This window comes from Pipistrellus kuhlii, unplaced genomic scaffold, assembly GCF_014108245.1.
Source record: "Pipistrellus kuhlii isolate mPipKuh1 unplaced genomic scaffold, mPipKuh1.p scaffold_m20_p_1, whole genome shotgun sequence".
NCBI lineage: Eukaryota > Metazoa > Chordata > Mammalia > Chiroptera > Vespertilionidae > Pipistrellus > Pipistrellus kuhlii.
This window is the reverse complement of record NW_023425404.1, coordinates 91,282,588-91,307,160: the sequence shown is the minus strand read 5'-3', so window position 1 is coordinate 91,307,160 and position 24,573 is coordinate 91,282,588. Positions and strand designations below refer to the sequence as shown.

Sequence of the window (24,573 nt, the reverse complement as noted above, 5' to 3'; positions counted from 1 at the left end):
TATGGGCAACTTCTGATGGAGGAAAGATAATTCTTAATGTTCTTAGTACTGTTTGACATTAGTTGCTGTGTATGTAAAATTATGAAGATGAATGCAACTTTTAAAGAGTGTGTATTGTTCCTTCAGTTCTTATTATTCAGGACCATATTTGATAGAAACATTGATTTATTCCATATATTTATGCAATTTTTTGTTTATTCTTATATGTTCCCTGACTACGATCAAGCCCACAACTTGGCATATCAGGATGATACTCTAACCATCTGAGCTACCTAGCCAGGATCTTTCTAGGACCATTAATTGTTGTTGTAGGCAGTATTTCATATATATTTTAGTGTATTCTTGGTCATATTTATTTATGCTATAAAGAGGGATAAGTTTGATGAGTAGGAAGTCTGATCCCCTGAGTCAGGGGAAGGCCCAGAGAACCAAGTAGATAAGTATTATACATTCATGGAGTGGGATGGGGTGGGGGGGGGGGGGTGGGGATGGGAAGGAGGGGGCAGGAAAATGAGACAGACAGGTAGATAACCAGTTCTTAAGCATAATGAGTAAGTCTGTACACCACAGGTTAATTTTTGCTTTATCTTTAGATATGCATGTGTGATTTATTTTTCTGGTTTCTCTTATTTAGTGTTATCTTTTTAATAAAAAAATATTTAAAAGAATTCTTGAAATAATAAAAAGCTTACTTTTTATCTTTTAATCTTATATGGGCCATGATATGAAGTCCCAAATGTAGAGATGTTACTTTTAGTCATTACTTTGTAAACATTATGACCTTTAATCTCTCTGTCTTAAGGATTCTTATTTGAAAAAAAAATAATAAAGCACATTAGAATTTGTATTCTTTTAAATTATGAATAAAACATTTTAGAACCATTGATGTGTTACTATACTATATTTTGTCCTTTACAGAATGCTCCTTCTCATTACAACCTTGAAAATTAAATACTCTTCATTAGTGGTCTGGCAACAAGTTAATGCCAGATCTCCTTCACTGGTGGGGAGTAATGAGAATAGATTCTTTTGTTTCCCAAATATTTTTTTCATGAATGAAAATATTCATTTACAAAATATTTACCTTAACTTGTTTTTTGTTTTTTTCCATTGAGGCACTTTATTTACATGTATGTTTTAGTTGCATGTATGGAAAAATTCCAGAATTTTATCTCCTATGTGTTTTCCTCTTGCTTCTTCATGGTCCATGATGTCTGCTGAGGTTCTCAGTACAATGAAACCAAACTTAGATGGGGAGCAGTTTGTTTTATTTTTCTAGATCTTTGAGTTATATCAGCCATTACATTCTTGTGCACCACTATAGTGACACACAAAAAAAAAAATGGCAGAAAAAACTACTTTCATTTGATTTGTGAATGGCGGAATCATCATCAATCTGAATACCAGCGTATTTTAAACTTGATAAATATTTTTCATTTCATTTGGTATGTAAAACCAGTCCCAGGACTCTGAAATATTTTCTTCCATTGTTGCTTGTAGGTATTTTTTTATTGTTGTGATGTGCTATCATACATAATTTTGTATTCTGATAACTTGCATCTAATATAAATAACATCAGAAATTTCATAGGCATATTTCAAATAACTAATTAGAAAATGTAATGGAATAAAATATACCATTTATAAGAGCCACCAAAAGAATATAAGAGCTAGGAGTAAACTTGGTAAGAAATATGAAAGATTTGTATGAAAAAAAACTTGAAATACTAAGGGAAATATAAGAACTACTTGAGTATTTTGAAAGGTGAAATATTGGAAAAGAAGAACAGATTGATGGGGATGGGGAAAAGATAATTTATTGTATTATTCTAGTAGAGGACGTATATCAGATCAGGTGGGATTATAAAGTAAATGGTTTTGAAATAATTTAGTAGCCACCTGGGGTAGAAACGTACAATAGATTTCTACCTAACTCCTTATATCAAAGTTAATTAATATAGAAGCCATAAATTTTTAAAGTATGCTTTGCTACAAAATAAAGGTCTTCTGAATGGCAACAAAATGTAAGCTGAAGGAAAATACTTATTTTCTAAGTAAGTTAAAATCCCCACTATATCATTAAGAAAAATGGGAGAGGGAGAAAGATAGAAAAAATGGGCAAAATAGGTAAAGAGGATTCACAGAAAAAAGCTTTAAATCTCTCTTCACATGTTTAAACTTCACTTATAATTAAATAAATTAAAATCAAAACTAATGAAGTTGGTTTATTTTCACCTGTTCCAGTGGCAGAGATTAAGGAATTAAATAATATACAATGTTGACATGGGTCTGAGAAAATGAGTTGTCTTGAGCATTATCAATTGCTGAAGTTTGATAATAATCTATGAAATTGTATACCTGCTATTTTATTTGTACAAATTTGTCCTAAGATACAATTATATCACAAAGATGTACATACAGTCAGTGCAGTAGCATAGCAATAAATTTATCCTATCTAATAAAAGAGTAATATGTGCCCTGGCTGGTTTGCTCAGTGGATAGAGCATAGCCTGTGGATTGAAGGGTCCTGTGTTCCATTCTGGTCAGGGGCACATGCTCAGGTTATGGGCTTGATTCCCAATGGGGGTGTCCAGGAGGCAACTGATCAATGATTCTCTTTCATCATTGATGTTTCCATCTCTCCCTCTCCATTTCTCTCTGAAATTAATAAATATATATTTAATTTTAAAAAGTAATATGCAAATTGACTGTCACTCCAACGCAAATATGGCTGCCCCCATGTGGACACAAGATGGCTGGCAGGTGAGGGCATTTGTGGGCGACCAGACTACAGGGGAGGGCACTTGGAGGCAATCAACCTTTCAGGGGAGGGCAGTTGGGGGCGACCAGGCTAGCAGGGGAAGTCAGTTGGGACAATTGGGCTGGCAGGGGAGCAGTTAGGTGTCGATCAGTCTGACAGAGGAGTGGTTAGTGGTGATCTGGCTGGCAGGCAGTAGCAGTTAGGGGCAATCAGGCAGGCAGACATGTGAGCGGTTTGGAGCCAGCAGTCCTGGATTGTGAGAGTGATGTCCAACATCTCTTGAGGGTTCCCAGATTGTAGAGGGTGCAAACTGGGCTGAGGGACACTTCCACTCCCCCACCCCCTGTGCACAAATTTCATGCACCAGGCCTCTAGTTAAAAGTGTTTTAAAACTGCCAAAACTGGTTTGGCTCAGTGGGAGCATTGGCCTGTGGACTGAAAGGTCCCAGGTTCAATTCCGGTCAAGGGCATGTACCTTGGTTGTGGGTATATCCCCAGTAGGGGATGTGCAAGAATGATTCTCTCTCATTGATGTTTCTAACTCTATCCCTCTCTCTTCCTCTCTGTAAAAAAATCAATAAAATATATATTTTTTAAATGTTTTAAAACTGAGAATAGCATGTTGTACTCATACTAATGTACTGATGTACATTAGAACATCTCTGGAAAAATATTTAAGATCTTAGAAATAGCTATTACTTTTGGGTAAGGAAGGAGAGGACCAAGGATGAAGATGGAGACTTATTTTCCTACATAAACTCTTAAATAATTGTTTTTAACCATGAGCCTATATTACTTACTCATTCAAAAATAATTTAGTGGCAAATATAAATATTATCTTTGCGTACCCGTGTGAGACAAAACATTGTTCTGCTTCCTGCATGCCCCTACCTTGAATGAAGCACACAACATGGGCATGTGCCCTAACAGGGAATTGAACAAGTGTATGGAATGACACACAACCAACTGAGCCACACCAGCCAGGACTATTATAAAATATTCTTAAAATAATGTAACCGCTATTTTTGTCTTTTAAAAAATAAACTGCTCTAGACTCTCTAATGTTAAAGTACTTGATTCATATCTCATCATAGAATATAGTATACTTCATTTAGCCAACCTTCAAATTAATAGTTCAAATCAAATATGATTAGACCAAAATATTGCTATTTTCTTAGCTCTCTGAATAGATCCTTTGGTTTCCATATTTATTTTCTAGGTTTGCTACAGTCTGCGCAGCTCCATTAAGTTCTATATTTGTGTGACATGTTTTTTAAAATATTTTTATTGATTTCAGAGAGGGAGAGAGAGATATAAACATCTATGATGAAAGAGAACCATCAATTGACTGCCTTCTGCACTCCCTACACTGGGGATCAAGCCCACAATCCTGGCATATGGCCTGACTGGCAATCAAACTGTGACCTCCCGGTCCATAGGTTGACACTCAATCACTGAGCCATGCCAGCTGGCCTACTTATTTTTTATAATAGCTTTATAGAGATAATTCACATATCATACAGTTCACTATTAAAAGTGTAGTCATAGTTGTGCAACCATTGCCAGAGTTAATTTTAGAATATTTTTATAACCCCAAGAAAGAAACCCTATACCCTTTTTCAGTCATGTCTTATTTTCCCCCAACTCTGTAGCACTAGGCAATCACTAATCTTTTGTTTTGTTTTTTCTATGAAATTGCTCATTCTGGACCTTTCATATAAATGGAATCAAACAATATGTGGTATTTTATGACTAGCTTCTTTTACTTGCCATAATGCTTTCAAAGTTTATGTTATATACTAGTCCAGTACATGAAATTTGTGCACGGGGGTGGGGAGGTTCCCTCAGCCCAACCTGCACCCTCCAATTGAATATTTGTCTCACAGTCTTGGGCTGCTGACTCCTAACCCCTCACCTGCCTGCCTGATCACCCCTAACTGCCCTCCCCTGCCAGCCTTATCTCACCCTTAACTGCTCTCCCCTGTGCAAGTGCCCCGGGTTGGGCACCAGTTGCCAGTGTGTTGTCATTGTGGTGTGTGTGTCGTGTGCCCCCCCCCCCCCCCCCCCCCGGTCCCACGTGGTTCAGGGCTCAGGCTCTGGAGGAGGCCGTCCACAAATGAAAGAGACTAGAAAATATTAATTTGGAAATATTGGGAGCCAAGAGCCCAACTCAAGAGGAAGAACTCCACCCCGCTCCGGCCTTGCTATCCGTTTTATTAAGACTATAGGATACACCCATAGCCTTTAGGCAGGCAATTCCAATAATAGTCAATCAGCAAGAATTTACATAAAACTAAAAGGTGGAAGTTGCTTTAGCTACCATTGTCTCAACAGAGCTTCGAGGTTGACCAGCCTTCTGGGTTCCTTGTCCACACCTCTCTGCTAGTGAAGGCAATGGGTGGCTTCCAACACCCCTGCCAGCCTGATCACTCCTTAACTGTGCCTTGCAGGTCTGATCTCTCCCCCAACTGTTCTCTCCTGCCAGCTTGATTTTGCCCTCAGCTACCCTCCCTTTATGGCCTGATCACCCCTAATTGCCTCTGCCCCCACCACTGTGGCTTTGTCTGGAAGGAAGTCGGACATCTGGAAGATGGCTGGTTGACTCAGTCTAATTAGCATATTATTTCCCTTTACTAGTATAAATTATGCATCAATACTTTATTCCCTTTTTATGGCTCAGTGATATTCCCTTATATGGATATATTCCACATTTTGTCAATTGATGGACATTTGGATTGTTTCCACTTTGGAGCTGTTATGGATAATGCTACTATGAACATTTGTGTACAGGTTTTGGTGTGAACATATTTTCATTTCTTTTGAGTATATTCCTAGGAGTGGAATTGCTGAATCATATGGTAACTCTGTTCAATTTGAGAAACTGCCCAAATGTTTTCCAAAGTTCCTCCATCATTTTACGTTCCCATGGCAGTATTTGAAGGTTCTAATTTCTTTCTTTTTTTCTTTTTTTCTTTTTTTTTTGACAATGGGCACAAACTATTTATTGATTGGTAGCAAATATTATAATGTTTTATAACTGTTCTGAGTATCAGCATTATACACAGGTAATAGCTAAAACCATGGGTTGTTTGGTTAACATTGTACTAAGACATCTTTAGGTTAAACTTAGCCAATATTCAACTATTTTGGTCTACAAAAATCTTAATTTTGTATACTGCAATCTAATCGCCAATGAAACAAAAATAGGTCTAAAGTGGATATCACAATTTACTTCATTGGCAGGTGAACAAGAAGAGTTCCCAAAGGAAATGAAAAAGAATGGCCCATGGAAGGCAAAGGGGGAGTACAAGAGAGGAAGGGAACAGGCTACCGTCTTGAATACCATACAATAGTGTTTGAATAAGATAAGAACCAAATGGCCTTTGTATTTAGCAACTAGGAACCTTTTTCAGTTCAGTTTTGGGAAAAGCTCCAGTTGGAAATCCTGTTACAGAGGCTTATGAACCACCTGGAGGTGAGAATTGACAAAAATGAGTTTTAGAATAATATTTCCTAAAGCTTTGCTAATAGTAAGGGGAGAAAGGGTAATTGTTTGGGAAGTAGGATTAGGGGAAATTATATTTTTAGATGAAAATTATTTTTGTTCACCATTATATAAGGAATGAACAGGTATTTAAAGATCCTTCAGTTTATTGTAAGATAATTGGTTAAGAAGGAAGAGTGGAAAGAGCAAAGTCCTAGAGTTGTGTTCCTGGTTTTAGTGTGTCCAGCCTTGAGGACCAGTTTGGCCATTTCATCCATGTCTTTTTTTGTAAAGAGTAACCCTCATCTTGATTGCACAGTAAGGTGGCCTAGGGGAGCTGTTCAAGTTCTCCATGCCCAAGTCTCACCCAAGACTGCTTACATCAGAATCTCTGGGGTGCACCCAGTATTCAGGATTCTTTTAAAGCTCCTAGGTTATCCCAGGTGTGTTCAAGATTGAGAACCACTGCTTTAGTATGCTAGGTATTTGTTTGCTATTGACTCAGCTTTGGTGCTTTAGCCAAGATTCTAAGAAAACAGGTAACATCCCACTCATCAGTCATGTCTATCTGACTATCGGTACAGGCCACACTGCTTGACAATGGTGGTTGTTGCAGACCTTATCTCAGGACAGTGATTCTCAACCCTAGCAGTGGATTAGAATCTCCTGGCACTTACAACATACTGATGTCTGGACTGCACCCAGAGACTTCTATGTAATTGGTCTGAGATGGGGTTATGGGATGGTGTCTCTCAAAAAAAGCTATGTTGAAGTTCTAACCCCAGGTACTTTAAAATATGACTGAAGGTTCTAATTTTATATATGCTTGTTAATCTTGTTATCCTTTTTTTTTTTTTTTAATGGCTGACCTAGTAGGTATGAAGTGTGTAGGAATCTCTTTCATGTCCCTCATGGAAAGGGTTCCAATTCAGGGTTCAGGTTCTGGAGAAGGGCTGCACACAAATGAAAAGAGACTTGAAGAAATTCAATTTGGCGGTATGGGGGGCCAGGTAGTTCAACTCTAGTGGGAGAAATACTCACTGCTCTGGCCCTGCCATCCCTTTTATTGAGGCTTTGGGGAAAGCATCTTAGGCAAGATAAAAATTTGCATGTAGCCCTTAGGCAGGAAATAACAGAAACTTACTTGGGACAGACAAGGTGGAGGCTGCTTCAGCTAACTAAACTAAAAGGTGAGTGGTTAGAGCAATTAAGGTTGTTGACCAGCTTTCCTGGCTTCCTGTCAACATCTCTCTTTTAGTGAAACTGATTGGTTTCTGTCAGAAGTGGTGTCTCATTGTAGTTTTGATTTACATTTCCCTGGTGGCTAAGGATATTTGAACATCTTTTCATATGTTTATTGGTACATGACATATTCTTATATTTAATACAACCTTATTTATCTTGCCTAAAAATTATAAATATGTACTATAGATGCATTTCTCATTAATTGTTTTTGTTCAGTGTGTTTTCATGTCTAGATTTACCACCTAGATACTAATTTGAGGAGCTTTGTCAAATTGGACATTTTAGCCACTATGACAAATGTGAAGTAATGGAACCTTATTAAGTCACAATTAATGTTTTTCTGATAATCTCTTTTAAAAGTCCCTGTATTAATTTTGTTGCAGTATTTCACTGGCCTTGAATGTGGACATAAGTTTTGTATGCAGTGCTGGAGTGAATATTTAACCACTAAGATAATGGAAGAAGGCATGGGACAGGTAAAGATGCCTTTTTTTTTTTTAATCTTAATTTTTGTTGAATTTCCTACAGGTTTAAACTCTTGTACAAATATAAACAGGTGAAGCATTCTGCATTAAGAATTGCATGAGAACTTTTTTCTAGGTTAAAACAACAAAAAGATAATTGAAGTTTTGTTCTGTTTACAATGTGACATTCCAGTTAAAGATCCAATTCAGTAATGTTTTCTTAGTGGGCATTAACATTTATGTATATCAAGCTAAATTTGTTGAACAATTTTGTCAAGACCTCTTGCTTTTGCTTTTCAAGTTTTATATTGAAAAACCAATTCAGGTCAGTAATTCTAGTTCCCTTATAGCATGCACGTCAAACTCAAAGGCTAACACAAGCCAAATAAACAAGGTTTAAGTTTATGTGGGCTACAAAAAAAAAACACTTCAATTTTCATAGAAACATAGGTTTATTTCAATACAGACTTGCTGAATACAAAGGGCTAAAGTAAATGAGTAATCGTTAACATAAAATAATAGAACATTTTAATAAAAGTTAATATTTTTTCTTGAACATTAACTTACCAGACACTGAAAAACTGTACAAATTAATAAGCGTAATGCAAATAAGCCTATTTTCCTTATTCTCCAAAAATGGAATATTTTCTGTTGTGCACACCAAACAAGTCAGTACAAGACTAATGACATGGCATTCAGTTGCTAAAATATTGCATACTGCTTGTATTAGTGGAGAGAAATGGTGCACCTGCATGTAAGGGAAATGAATGCAACACAATTATAGTAATCAATCATTAGTGAACGTTGTAGTTCATTATTAATAATTACTGTAAAAATTAAGTTACAAAATTTTTATTAAAACGTTGCTTACATTGGCTTGGCCGCAAAAATATTCATTGTGGACCATATGGATCGTGAGTTTGACATGCTTGCCTTATATTGATAAACACAATCATATATATACATTTCCTTTAATAGAAAGGGAATGATCAAGATCCTATAAATGTTGAGGTATCCAGTATCCTTAGAACCTAGCCAAGTGCCTTACGATGATAAGCATTCAATAAATATTTGTTGAATGAAAACAGTTTAAATTTCAACCTTTTTCAGACCATTTCGTGTCCTGCTCACGGTTGTGATATATTAGTGGATGACAACACAGTTATGTAAGTATTTTTGGTAGATTCTGCATGTTAAATATTGACTAGTTGATTCAACCAAGCTAACATGCTTACTTAGGTAAATGTAAAGGAGGTTGAATTTTTAAAGTCTGAGGAGATTTTCAAATCTACATTCCTTTGTAGTAGTACACTGGCCCATTTTAAACTTATTTTAATGCCCAGTCACTATTCTGGTAAACTTGGTAATGCATGATAGTTAGATTTCAGTAAACCTTGGAATTTGAAATGTCATTGTTTCAGTTCAGTGAGTTCCTTTGGAAAGCAGATGCCAAGATAAGAGTTAAAAGAGAAAGATATTTACTGTGGGATAGCATTTGTGCAGGATAAAGTGGAGAAAAAATAGGAATAGACACACCTTTATGCTGGTCTGATACCTATTAAGGGAGTAAAAGAAGAAAGGGGATATGCAGTAGGAAAAATTCAGATTATGATGCAGCAGTGAGTCTTCTGAAGTCCCATGAGGAACGTCATTTCAAACACAGATCGAACACAGAGTAATGCCTCAATAAGCAGAAACAGTCAGGCCCTGATACCATTACTATGTTCAGTCATTGCTGGAATTTTGCTACAACCCCCAAGAGCACTGCCGCTGGAGGCTGTTGGGATAATTATTCTCCTTGTGAAAGGGAGAAAGAAACTTCAATAGTTCCTTACCCTGGGGTAAAGGCCCAACCAAGTTGGTTAATTCCTGAGTTGGTACTGTTTGGGCTGTGAGATGTGGTTAAGAAGGTTATTTTATATAATTTCATTTGGGAGGGGGACTAGATGGGAAATGGAGAAAATATATTTCCAAGAACTAAAACAAATATGGCTAGTATCATAAGAGCTTTTACAAATCAGTAAGACAATTCTTTGGAGAGAGCATGAAAAAGCAGTTCACAATGAAGGAAATTTAAATGATTGCATAGTGAAAGAAATGGAAATGGTTATAAGCAATAGCTAACATACTTACGTAAATGTAAAAATTAGATTAAACTTTTTTTTTTAATCCTTACCTGTGAGTATTTTTTCCATTCATTTTTAGAGAGTGGAGGCAGGGAGAGAGTGGGGGGCAAGAGGAGATAGAAGAAACAACAATATGAGAGAGACACATTAACTCCTTCATGTTCCCTGACTGGAGGTGGGGGTCGAACCCATGACACTTCAGTGTGCACACTAATGCTCTAACCCACACATGTCAAACACAAGGCCCACGGGCCAAATCTGGCCCGCCAGGCCTTGCAATGTGGCCCACACCGCGCTGTCATCACTGCACTTCGCTGCGTTCCATCACAATGACATAGGAGGCTTGTGATCTCGCCTGCCGCCTTGCCGGCTGCCGCACTTGCTATCTATTACGCATGCGCATAGATAACAAGTCTCATGAGATTCAGGAGGCGTGACCTATAGTCCGCCATCCGATGTGGTTGTGCGGGTGGCAGAGGAGAGGAGAGAGTGAGTGTGTGGGCATAAAAAATACACAGCAGAAGCTGCCAGTTCCTGGCATAAAGTGCAGGCATAAAAATCGCAACAGAATCTGCTATCTGTACCCAGCCAGGCATTTATTGACTGACTTTTTTTTTCTCCACTCCATCTGCCAAATCAAGCTATCCCTGTGCAGTTTTCAACTTTTTCCTTCTAACGCAGATTTCCAATAAACTATATCTTTTACTGCCAATATTGATCCCAAAATGTCCAGGAAAAGAAAAGTTGACGGTGAAGGCAAACAATTTAATGGGAAAATGAATACATGTTTGTGCTTAGAGAGGGCAAACCAGTGTGTATATTGTGTTATGAGACAGTGTCGGTGATGAAAGAGTACAATATACGCCGTCATTTTGACACCAAACATAATGTTAAGTATGGCAAATATACTTTGGAAGAAAAGCATAAAATTGTTAAAGAACTAAAAGGCAAACTACAATCACAGCAGCAAATGTTTACAAAGGCTACAGCGAAAAATGATGCTGCAGTGAAAGCAAGCTTTATAGTGGCTGAAGAAATTGCCCGTACTTCAAGGTGTTTTTCAGAGGGTGCCTTTTTGAAGCAATGCATGCTAAAAGTGTGTGAGCAAGTATGCCCAGACCAGATACAGAGTTTTCAAAATGTCAGTTTGTCAAGAAACACCATTGCAGATAGAGTTCAAGAACTCTCAGGAAATCTATCATCACAGCTGGCCGAACAGGCATGCAGTTATCTCTCTTTTTCACTTGCTATCGATGAAAGCACAGACAACACTGATACAGCGCAGCTGTCCATCTTTATACGTGCTACGAAGACCGACCTCTCTGTCACTGAGGAACTTTTGGATGTAGCTGCCATGCATGGGACGACGACTGGTAGAGATATATTTGAGGCTGTGGATAAATCTATAAATAATTTTAAAATACCCTGGGAAAAGGGGCTAACTACCGATGGCGCACCTTCAATGTGCGGAGAAAAGAAAGGCTTGGTTGGACTAATGAAGGAAAGAATGCAAAAAAGTCACTGCCACACACCCTTGATTACTTATCATTGCATTATCCACCAAGAGGCTATGTGTGGAAAAGTTCTGGACATGAATGACATAATGACCACAGTCATTAAAACTATTAACTTTATACGGGCACGTGGCCTGAATCATCGCCAGTTCCAGCAGTTTTTACAGGAGGTGGGTGCAGAGCATGGAGACGTGCCATACCTCACAGAAGTAAGATGGCTGAGCAAGAGCGCAGTCCTCAAAAGATTTTTTGAGCTCAGAGAACAAATTGCTCTTTTCATGGAAAGTAAAGGAAAGCCCTTGCCTGAACTGTCGGATCCCGCCTGGCTATGTGATTTTGCTATGATGTGTGACATATGCGAGCATCTTGCCCAACTGAATCTGAAGCTGCAGGGACGCAAACAAGTCATCACGAAGATGTCTGACATGATCACAGCATTCCAGCGTAAACTTCAACTATGGAAGTCCCAACTGGAACAGGACAATCTTGCCCACTTTCCCGTTTGTTTGAGTATCTCAACCACTATTTCTGGTACTTTTCCTTGCAGTCGGCTGGCTACCAAAGTTAGCCGTTTACTAAGTGAATTTGAGCGGCGCTTCTCTGACTTTAGAACACAGCACTCAGGCTTTGACATCTTTGCCAATCCTTTTACAGTTGATGTCAACAATGTGCCCCATCACCTTCAGATGGAGATAATCGAGCTTCAGTCTGACAGTGGCCTGAAATCAAGGTTTCAGGATGTTGAAATTGAGGACTTCTACCCTCTACTGCCCCCTGACTCAATGCCAGAGCTCCGACTTCATGCTGCCCGTATTCTACCCATGTTCGGGAGCACCTATCTTTGTGAACAGATGTTTTCAATAATGAATCTGAACAAAAACAAGCACAGATCACGCATTACCGATGACAACCTCCATGCTGTTTTGTGGGTTGCTACAGCCCAAGAAATAAAACCGAACATTGACTCATTGATCTGGGGAAAACGGTGTCAGACATCTAGCCAGAAAACAAAACAATGAGCATTTTAGGTACATTCCAATATTACTGTTTTGCTTGATAGCATGTGAGTTGGTTAACAGCACTGTTAAGGAAAAGATTGTTCCACTCATTTTAAATTCACATTTCTAGTTAACATTGTCAGTTTATGACTGTTCAGTAAACCATTCGGCCCACGATTTAGGCTGGATTTTAGATTTTGGCCCCTTCTCTGATTGAGTTCGACACCCCTGACCACTGAGGATACCAGCCAGGGCAGATAAAATAACTTTTTTGTTGTTGATAATCCTCACCCGAGGCTATTTCTCCATTGATCTTTTAGAGAGAGGGAAAGACAGAAACATGTGAGAGAAACACATCAGTTGGTTGCCTCCTGCACCTGCCCCACCCAAGTCCCTGGCAGTTGGAGGAGCCTGCAGTTAACATACATACCCTTGACTGTAATCCAACTTGGAACCCTTTGGTTTGCAAGCCAATGCTTCACCCACTGAGCCAAACTGGCTAGGGCAAAATAACTTTTTTTAAGTCCTTTTTACATTTCATTTTGGTAAGAAGTAAAGATTTGGTAATTGAGTGAGAATATAGTACAATAGTATAAACCCTTGCAAACACTTTAATGCAGTTTGGCAATTTCTACAAATGTATATGTGTAGAAATATACATTTCTTCCTCTCTGAAATAAAATTTTAAAAAGACAAAAATGGAAGTTAGAAGGCAGCGATTCTATATAATAAAAGGGTAATATGCAAATTGACCGAATGGCAGAATGACTAGTTACTATGATGCACCCTGACCACCATCGGGCAGACCCTCAATGCAGGATTTGCCCCTTGGTGGTCACTGTGCTCCCACAGAAGGAGCGCCGCTCAGCCACAAGCTAGGCAGACAGCTGGCAAGCATAAGCGACAGTGGTGGGAGCCTCTCCCACCTCCGCAGCAGTGCTAAGGATGTCTGACTGCAATTTAGGCCCACTCCCCGCAGCTGTCAGTCAGACATACACTGAGCGCTTCCAGACTGCTGAAGGGCGCAGGCCTGGCTCTTCCCCATGTTACCCCCACACACACACACACACATACACGAATGTCATGTACCAACCCTCTAGTTAATTATATTGTTATCCTCTATTTGCTGCTTTCAAGAATTGTTGTGTCTTGAGCTTAAAGCAGTTGGCTGTGATATACCTGGATATGGTTCTCTTTGTGTTTATCTTCTTTGGGATTTCTTGAGCTCTTTGGATATGCAGCATGGTAAATGCATAGTAAACTTTGAGAATATTTATAAGAGAATTTTTTTCTTCTGTTCCTTTTTCTTTTCTTTTTTTCTTTTAATTTCTTTATTGATTAAGGTATCAACATATTTATCTTCAACCCCTCATTCCAATACCCCACCCCCCTATTGTCCTCAACCACTGGTTAGGCTCATATAAGAGAATTTTTTTAAAATTTAATAAATGTTCAGATTATTACAGTTGTTCCTCTTTTCCCCCCCATATCTCCCCTCCACCCGATTCCCACCCTACCCTCTGCCCTTACCCCCCACTCCCACCACTGTCCTCATCCATAGATGTACGGGTTTTGTCCAGTCTCTTCTCGCACCTCCCATACCCCCTTCCACACGAGTATTGTCAGTCCACTCCCTTTCTATGTCCCTGATTCTATTATATTCACCAGTTTATTCTTTTCCTTAGATTTTTTATTTATGTGATTTTTAGATTCACTTGTTGATAATTATGTATTTGTTGTTCATAATTTTTTTAAATATATTTTATTGATTTTTTACAGAGAGGAAGAGAGAGATAGAGAGCTAGAAACATCGATGAGAGAGAATCATCGATCAGCTGCCTCTTGCACACCCCCTACTGGGGATGTGCCCACAACCAAGGTACATGCCCTTGACTGGAATCGAACCCGGGACCTTTCAGTCCACAGGCGGACGCTCTATCCTCTGAGCCAAACCGGTTTCGGCTGTTGTTCATAATTTTTATCTTTACCTTTTTCTCCTTCTTCCTCTTCTTAAAAAATACCTTCATATAATACTGGTTTGGAGGTGATGAACTCCTTTAGCTTTTTCTTATCCTTGAAGCTCTTTATCTGACCTTCAATTCTGAATGATAGCTTTGCTGGGTAGAGTAATCTTGGTTGTAGGTTCTTGCTATTCATCACTTTGAATATTTCTTGCCACTCCTGTCTGGCCTGCATAGTTTCTGTTGAGAAATCTGCTGACAGTCATATGGTGCCACCTTATAGGTAACTGTTTTTCTCTTGCTTCTTTTATTTTTTTAAATATATTTTATTGACTTTTACAGAGAGGAGGAGAGAGGGATAGAGAGCTAGAAATGTCGATGAGTGAGAAACATCGACCAGCTGCCTCTTGCACACCCCCCACCGGGCATGTGCCTGCAACCAATGTACATGCCCTTGACCGGAATTGAATCTGGGACCTTTCAGTCCACAGACCGATGCTCTACCACTGAGCCAAACCGGTTTCGGCTCTCTTGCTGCTTTTAATATTCTGTCTTTGTCTTTTGCTCTTGGCATTTTAATTATGATGTGTCTTAGTGTGGTCCTCTTTGATTCCTTTTGTTTGGGGTTCTGTGCATTTCCTAGACTTATAAATCTATTTCTTTAACGTGGTAGGGGAAGTTTTCTGTCGTTATTTTTTTAAATAGCTTTTCAGTATCTTGCTTTCTCTCTTCTTGTGGCACCACCATAATTCTGATGTTGGTATGCTTGAAGTTGTCACAGAGGCTCCTTACACTATCTTCATATTTTTGGATTCTTTTTTTATTTTTTTGTTTTTTTAATATATTTTATTGATTTTTTTACAGAGAAGAAGAGAAAGGGATAGACAGTTAGAAACATTGATGAGAGAGAAACATTGATTAGCTGCCTCCTGCACACCCCCTACCAGGGATGTGCCCACAACTAAGGTACATGCCCTTGACTGGAATCAAACCTGGGACCTTTTAGTCTGCAGGCCATCCCTCTATCCACTGAGCCAAACCGGTTTCGGCTGGATTCTTTTTTCTTTTTGCTTTTCCAGTTGAGTGTTTTTTGCTTCTTTGTATTTCAAATCTTTGACTTTATTCTTGTGTTCTTCTACTCTGCTGTTGGATCTCTGTATAATATTTTTTTATTTCAATCGTGTATGCTTAATTTCTAGTTGTTCTTTTTTCATATCCTTGAGGGTCTCACTAAATTTATCGGCCTTTTCTAGAAAATTCTTGAAAAAACTTATAACCGTGATTTTGAACTCTATATCCAGCTGATGCTTTCCTGCATTTCTTTCATTTGTAATCTGTTTCTTTGATTCCGTTTTTTTTTTGCTGCTTCCCTGAATTGATAGAGTGGCTTTGTGTGCTAGGTGTTCTATAGGGCCCCGTGGCTCAGCCTCCCCAGTTATCTGCATTCCTTTGTAGGCTGTGAGCACAGTCTTGTTTTAATTAAGCCTTGATTGTTTTTATCACTGGGAGGAATTGACCTCCAGGCCAATTGGCTGTGATGATCAGCTGTGCATGATGGGAGAACATCTGTGCTGGAGACACACTTGTGAGACCGGACTTGCAAAAGCCTCTGTCCTCAGCTTGGATGGGCCGGAGCAGACAGCATTGGTTTCTCATCAGCCTTTCCCTAATAGGCCCCTTTGTCTCAGTGTCCCGTGGTAATCGCTGCAAGCACCTCTAAGAGAAAGCCGCCCTCGAATTCCGCTCACTTCCAGACAGTCCATTTTCCCCCCAAATGAGTCTGGGTCCCCAGAGTCTCGCCCTGAACTGGAGTTCAGGGAGCTTTTGTCTCTCTCAAGCTTGAGAAAGCCAGCCGCGTAGTCAGTTACCTGCCCTGTCTGCACGCTCCTCAGTACCTCTGCCATCCACAGTTCCTCTGAGTCTCAGTGTGTTTTTCTTTTTCTTGACAGTCCAATTTCACCCCGTGTAAGTCTGGGTTCCCAGAGTCTCACCCGGAATCGGAGTTCAGCGAAGTTGGGAGCTTTTGTCTCCCTCCCAATTGAGAAAGCCAGCTGTGCACTCAGTTGCCAGTCCTCTCCACACCGCGTTTCTCAGTATCTCTGCCTCCTACAGCTCCTTTGAGTCTCAGTATGCTTTTCTCTTTCCTTCTAGTTGTAGAATATCCACTCAGCCAGCCTTCCTGTGGTTCTGGATGATGTCCATTTTGTTGTAATTTTGAAATTGTTGTGCGAGGCAGCAGTTTAAGTGTTTACCTATGCCTCTATCTTGGTTTCCCATAAGAGAATTTTAACAGTGGTATCAGCTGGGGTGGTTTAGGGATTAGAAAGAGGGATTTTAATTTTTTTTATTTAATTGTATACTAATGGTATGTAGCTTCCATTTTTTTAAAATAAATAACTAGAATTTAAAGGACTTGTTAACTAAATCAGAGATTTTTTAAATTTTTAAATTTTTTTTATTGATTTCAGAGAGGAAGGTAAAAGGAGAGAGAAGCATCAATGATGAGAGAGAATCAATAATCACCTGGTGCCTCCTGCACCTCCCCCATTTCCCCAGGATCAAGCCCACAAACCAGGCATGTGCCCTGACCAGAAATTGAATCATGACCTTCTGGTTCATAGGTTGATGATCACCCACTGAGCAACACCAGCTGGGCAGAGATATATTATTTAATCTTTATTGTTGAAAATATTACATATCTCTTCCCCTGCCGCCGCGGAGTTGTGCGGGGCGGAGTCTTGGGTGCGTTCAAGATTCGGCTCTACCCATAACCCACCGCCATGGCCGAGGAAGGCATTGCTGCTAGAGGTGTAATTGACGTTAACACTGCTTTGCAAGAGGTGCTGAAGACCGCCCTCATCCACAACGGCCTCGCGCGCGGAAGCCGCCAAAGCCTTAGACAAGTGCCAAGCCCACCTTTGTGTGCTTGCATCCAACTGTGATGAGCCCATGTACGTCAAGTTGGTGGAGGCTCTTTGTGCTGAACACCAAATCAACCTCATCCAGGTTGACAACAACAAGAAACTAGGGGAATGGGTAGGCCTTTGTAAAATCGACAGAGAGGGAAAACCCCATAAAGTGGTTGGCTGCAGTTGCGTGGTGGTGAAGGACTATGGCAAAGAGTCTCGGGCAAAGGATGTCATCGAGGAGTACTTCAAATGCCAGAAATGAACAAATAAACTTGGCTTTTGTTTAAAAAAAAAAAAAGAAAATATTACATATATCCCCTTTTTTTCTCCCACTTATCCCTCACCCCAGGCCTTCATGACTCTTTTGTTCAGGTGTTGCCAACTTTTCAGACCTCACGGACTACCAGTTGGCGATCACTGCTATTGTCTATGTCCATGTTCATGGGTTATGCATATATACATATAAGTTCTTTTGTTGATCTCTTACCATACACCCCCACCTTCCCTCTGAGATTTGAAAGTCTGTTCCATGCTTCTATGTCTGTCTCTCTCTCTCTCTCTCTCTCTCTCTCTCTCTCTCTCTATATATATATATATATATATATATATATATATATATACACACACACACACACACACACTGTTTTAAAAAATTGATTTCAGGGAGGAAGGGAGAGGGAGAGGGAGAGGGAGAGAGAGAGAGAGAGAAATATCAATGGTGAGAGAATCATTGATTGGCTGCCTCCTACACCACCCCACAATGGGGACCAAGCCTGTAACCCGGGCATGTGCCCTTGATTGGAATTGAACCTGGGACCCTTCAGTCCACAGGCTGATGCTCTATCCACTGAGCCAAACTAGCTAGGGCTCTGGATCTATTTTGTTTATCAGGTTACTTTGTTCATTAGATTCCACATATGGGTGCAATCCTATGATACTTATCTTTCTCTGACTGGCTTATTTCACTTAGCATAATGCTCTCATGTGTGTCTATGCTGTCTCAAAAGGTACGAGATACTTTCTCTGCCCTAAGAGGACACATATTGCTATAAGAAATGTATGAAATTTTGCTGCCTATTGTTTCTTCTAGGGTTTTTATGGTTTCACATCTTACATTTAAGTCTTTTATCCATTTGAGTTTATTGTGCATGGGGTAAGTTGGTGGTCTAGTTTCACTTTTTTTTGTATTATTTAGTTGAAAAATCTGTCTTGACTCCATTGTTTTATTGAAGGGATTGTCTTAACTCCATTTGTATTATTTATTGAAGAGACTGCCTTTACTTTATTATGTGCTCTTGCCTCCTTTGTCAAATATTGGGCATAATAACTTGTGCTGATTTCTGGGTTCTCTGTTGTGTTCCATTGGTCTATATATCTGTTCTTTTGCCAGTTCCAGGCTGTTTGGAGTACAGTGGTTTTGTATTGTAGTATAACATATCTGGTGGTGTGATCCCTCTAACTTTGTTCTTTCTCAAGATTGCTATGGCTATTTGGGGGGTTTTTTTGGTTCCATATATAAATTTTTGGAGTAATTTGTTCTAAATCTGTGAAATATGCCATTGGTAATTTAATAGGAATTGCATTGAATCTGTAGATTGCTTTGGGTAATATGGACATTTTAATGATGTTCATTCTACCAACCCGTGAACATGGTATATTCTTCCACTTGTTTATATCTTCCTCTTTCTCTTTTTTTCAGTGTCCTTTATTGTTTTCAGAGTACATGTCTTTTACCTTCTTGGTTAAGTTTATTTCTAGGTATCTTAATATTTTTGTTGCAATGCTAAATGGGATTATTTGTTTAGTTTCTACTTTCTGAGAATTCATTATTGATGCGTAAAAATGCCATCAATTTCTGTGTGTTAATTTTATATTCTGTTACATTGCTGAATTTATTAAATTCATTAAATTGGTGAAGTCTTTAGAATTATCTTTTCTTTTTTTTTTGGTTATTTATTTATTTATTTATTTATAGAGCGGGAGAGAGAGATAGAAGCATTAATATGGGGTTCATTGATCAGCTGCCTCCTGCACACCCCATACTGAGGATTGAAGCCACAACCCAGGCATGTGTCCTGACCAGGAATTGAACTGGGACCTTCTGGTTCATAGGTCGACGCTCAACCACTGAGCCATGCTAGACAGGCTATAGGGTTTTCTATATATGATATCATGTCTTCTGTGAATAATGAGAGATTTACTTCCTCCTTTCCAATTTGAATACCTTCTATTTCTTCTTCTTGTCTTATCACTGTGTCAAACACTTCTAGTACTGTGTTGAATAAGAGTAGTGAAAGCGAGCATTCTGTCTTTTTCTTGTTCTTATGGGAAATGGTTTTAGTTTTTGCCCATTGAATATGATGTTGGCTTTAGGTTGGTCATATATAGTCTTTATTATGCTGAGGTCTGATCCTTTTTTTCCCACTTTGCTGAGAGTTTTTATCAAAAATGGTTACTTGATTTTGTTGAATGCGCTGCATGATGCTGATACTGTTAACATTTCATGCTGTCCCACAGCTCTCTTAAACTGTCCTCCTGTTCTTTAATTTTTTTTCTTTTTGGTTTTTTTCTTGAGTGATTTTTTTTTTCTACCATGTATTCTAATTCGTCAGATCTTCAGCTTCTTCTAATCTGTATTTTTCTATTCATATATTCTTTATTTCTGCTATGTCATTCTTCATTTCTGACTCATTTTTTGTAGTTTTTATGCCTTTTTTCATGCTGTTGAGCATCCTTTTATAATCATTACTCAGAACTTTATATCTAATAAATTGCTAATATCCAATTCATTTAGTTAATTTTGTAGAGAATTATCTAGTTCCTTCATTTGGGGCTTATTTCTTTGTCTCCAAATTTTAGTTGCCTGTTTGGGTTTGTTTCTACAAATTAATTACGGTAGATCTGCTTACAACCCCCACTCTTGCTAGGGTGACTTTATGTAGTAGGTGATCTGTGGGACCCAAAAGCAGTCTCCCTGATCACCAGATCTGGATGCTGTAATAATGTCCTTTGTGCACATTGTGTTGGCCTTGCCTGTTGTAATTGAATCTTGATTGCTATTGACTTGTGTGTGTGGGGGCTTGATGGTCAGGCTGGCTCATCCCCCAACACAGTGTGCAGGCTGCTGTGCAGGTGTTAATCACAAGAATCTGCATTCACCTCAGTAGGGCTTGGAGTCTGCCAATATCTCCATGTGGATATAGTGCTTGTGAAGCCTATTTGATCCTGTTCTGGTGTTGTCTGAAACTGTCCATTGGGTTTTTTATTGGTTTGGTGGCCTCTTTGGAGTCTCTCTCTTTCAGGCCAATGCCAGATGCGGTTTGTGACTAGCCCTGAGTACTCTGGGGCTATCAGTGACCAATGGCTTGTGGCTCCCTCTGCTTAGGCTGGCTGCTTGTGCAAAGTACCAAGCTGCACAACTTGATCTGTTCTCTGTAGCCTCAAGCCCAGAAGCAGATTAGGCAAAGAAAGACTCAAAGCATCCAGAGAGCTGCCTCTTCCTGCAGGCTGATTGTTAGTCTAGGTCACTTAGTGAGCCTCAGGCTGCAGAGTTCAGCAGAACCATAAACTCCACATGGTAGGCAAAGGGTTTCTAATAGTTGGGACAATTTCTCTCCCCACCAATCCCCCAAAGCTGCATTGTTGGGAAAAGCTTTCCTACGAATGATGCTTTCTGCAGCATGAGGGAATGCCTCAGCACAGGGGTTCCAGGTGACTCTCTTCTCAGCTCTCTCCCCAGTGCCACCAATCCCACACTCTTCTCACACAACTCTAGTCCACTCTCCCTCCCTCTGCCAGAATGACTGACAACCACATTCAGTGCCTTTAAGGAGGTGCCTACATTTACCTTCTCCCCCTGCAGGACACCACCATCTGCTTTTCACAGCCAGATGTTATGTGGCCACCTTTCTCAGTTCTGTTATTGAGGGTTGGGGAGGCTAGCTGGGTGTTCAAACCTCACGCTTCTCATGGGGAGCCCCCCTCTGCTGAAATATCCCTCCCAAATTTCAGCTGCAGCCTTCTTGGGTTTGTTTCTGTGCCCTCTTGTGCTTCAGCATTTCCTATCACTCTTGTTATGGCCTCCTCTTTAAGTCCTTGGTTATAAGTGTTCTCTCCAACTAGTCTTCAGTTGGTTATTCAGTTTGATTTTTTCTATATTTTAGTTGACATTTCAGTTTTATCACTTAATCCACCACTGTCTTGCAATCCTACTTTAATTTCTTTAAAATGCACTTCCCTGTGTTGGGGAGCTCTGGGTTGCTACAGAGGTCTGGATCCAGAGGCCTGCTCACTAAGGGCTCCAGCATGTGTGTACCCAAGGTGGAGGGGCTCAGCAACACCTTTTTCTTACACATTTAAAAGAGTTTTTACTATTAAAACTAATGAAACTTAAGCTTCAGCGTTCTTCACTTTCATGGGTTCCTGTGATCTCTAGAAGTAGTTGTGAATTATAGTGTTCTTGGTGGACAAGAGAAGCCAGGTTACAATCAGTATTTCTGATAAATTACCAAGAGAACGCAAAAAAGAAAGAAAGAATGAAAGCAAACACTCAAAACGTGGATCAATTTTCTAACATTCCTGTCATCTCTTATTTCACACACTGATTTTGGAGAGGGGATCTGAGGAAAGGTCGCTGAGAAATTATACAATAGTTTAAGGCAAAATGTCAGTCAAAAGACTCTGAAAGGGGCCTAAAATTGGCAGTAGTTGGTAAGTCACTAAATATTAATACAAACTGGATAAAAGTAGAATATTTAGAATGTAAGAAATATGGGGAAAACATCTACCAAAATAAAACTATAGAAACTAATAAAATATAGAAAATATTGTTTTGATTACTACAGTTATATTTATTGATAATCTATGTGCATTTTAATATTTTCAAGTTAGGGCAGTTTTATAGCCTTAGCATTGAAATTTTATTTATAAATGCAGAAAATACTCTTGGCTAAAACTCCCTAATAAACTATTTTTATTCTTGCTTTCAGGCGCCTGATCACAGATTCAAAGGTTAAATTAAAGTATCAACATTTAATAACAAATAGCTTTGTCGAGGTAAGTGATTTATCTTAACAGTTTCTCTTTTAATTAGAGTAATTCTTTTTTATAATAGAAATTAATTTTGTTTAAAATCTTTATTGTTGAGAGTATTATAGATGTCTCTTCTTTTTTCCTCCATTGCCCCCCTCTACCCAATTTTGCCTTCACCATGCTATTGACTGTGTCCATGGGTTATGCATATAGGTTGTTTTTCTTTTTTTAATTTAAATTCTTTATTGTTTAAGTATTACATCAGTCTCCTTTTCCCCTCATTGACCTCTCCTGGGCCACTCCTCCTCCCCCTTTTTTCCCCCCACACACACACTGCAGCACATGCCCTCACCCCCTAATTGTCTATGTCCATCGGTTATGCTCATATGCATGCATACAAATCTTACCCCTCACCCCTCGCCTTTCCTCATAGGTTGGGCAGTCTGTTCAATGTTTCTTTTTTTTAAAATGTATTTTATTGATTTTGTACAGAGAGGAAGGGAGAGAGAGAGAGTTAGAAACATCGATGAGAGAAAGTAATTGATCAGCTGCCTCTTGCACACCCCCTACTGGGGATGTGCCCGCAACCAAGGTGCATGCCCTTGACCGGAATCTAATCCGGGACCCTTCAGTCCCCAAACTGACACTCTATCCATTGAGCCAAACCAGTCTTGTCAGTTCAATGTTTCTATGTCTTATTTTTGTTCATCAGTTTATGTTGTTCATTGTATTCCACAAATGTGTGAGATCATGTGATATTTATCTCAGGATTGTGACAAATCAATAAGTAGATTTCTCTTCAACTTTGATAATAAAATTATTTTTTTTATTATTCTTCCTTTATAGCTCTTGATCCCTAACAGAATTATAACTGATATAATCATGTTTGGTACTCTAACTCTACTTTGTTTTAGCTTCCATTACCAATAAGCTTTGTTAATAATGAATGCTGTGATTTTATCAAATATCTTTTTATTAGGACAGAGGTCTGCAAACTATGGTGTGGGAACCCTTAACATGACCCGCGTGATTAGGGCCCACTCAGGGTCCAGTTTCTGGAGGAGGCCACACACTAAAATGGAGAGAGAGACTAAAAAAGAGTTAATTTGGGGGTCAGGCAGGAGTCAACCTCTAGTGGGAAGACTCTCTAGGCTCTGGCCTTGCTATTCCTTTTATTGAGGCTGCTATTACCCTTAAGCAGCTTTGGGAAACACCCATAGCCCTTAGGCAGGTAATAAGCGGATTATCATATCAGTAAGGATTTACATGATTACAAGATGGGGAAGTTGCCTCAGTTACTATTGTCTCAATTAGATAGGGTTCTGACCTTTCAGAGCTTCAGCCTCTTTCTATTAGTGAGACAAAGATTGGTTTCTGGCATCTCCCCCATTTCTTTCTTTTAAAAAATCTTGCATCTGCAGACCAGAAATAAACATATAAGAACAATAAAATGTTTGAGTCCAGATTTCAAAGTCTAAGAGTTCTAAGTCCAAGTTTCAATGTCCAAAAGTTCTGAGTCCAAAAGTTCTTCATATGTGCATGTCTGCATTGATATCTGGATGGTGGCGATGCAGGTCCAACCATCTCTATTTTATCCTGGGCAATCTGTCGTCAGCGTCTTCAATGTCTGGACTTTCTCCTCTTTTCTTCAATTTAGATGGAGTATTCCTGCTAATTCCTCTCTGTTGCAGGAATCCACATGGTCTTGGAGTTGTTTTTCTGAAGACGTGCAAACATATCTCGACCAAAATTAATAAAGGAATCTTTTCTATAAATTTTACTTGTGATCCTTTTAATTGTTTTCCCCAAACAATTTTTCTTTGACTTACTTGATACCATGTGTGTTTTTCATGGCTGTCTTGCATTACAAATGAAAATTGGTTTTCAAAAGAAAAAATATTTTTTTTTAGATGTAATTTACTTACAGGACATTTTTTCTTTACATGGTATTTTTCCACTATCCCCCTTTTTATTATTTAATTAGGAGGCTTTTGGAATATTTTTTTTATAATGCAGTTTTGATAGCTTTTAAATTTTGAGTTTTTCACAAAAACTATGGCTGTTTTAGGGTTCATTGCATG

At 39.1% G+C, this 24,573-nt stretch overlaps 1 protein-coding gene and 1 pseudogene across 6 annotated transcripts in view; both read left to right on the top strand.

Moving 5' to 3' along the window:
* Window positions 1–24,573, top strand: part of ARIH1 (ariadne RBR E3 ubiquitin protein ligase 1) — a 142,485-nt gene that overhangs the window by 80,817 nt on the left and 37,095 nt on the right. For 5 of the 6 annotated variants that reach the window (XM_036456759.2, XM_045587212.1, XM_036456750.2 and 2 more), the window contains 3 exons: window positions 7,873–7,965; window positions 9,064–9,119; window positions 22,450–22,516. In XM_036456759.2, coding sequence (XP_036312652.1) covers window positions 7,873–7,965; window positions 9,064–9,119; window positions 22,450–22,516 — 216 coding nt within the window. The remainder of the gene's footprint in view (window positions 1–7,872; window positions 7,966–9,063; window positions 9,120–22,449; window positions 22,517–24,573) is intronic. The other variant, XM_045587221.1, reaches the window with a different exon arrangement.
* On the top strand, window positions 17,252–17,764 carry LOC118729323 (annotated as a pseudogene).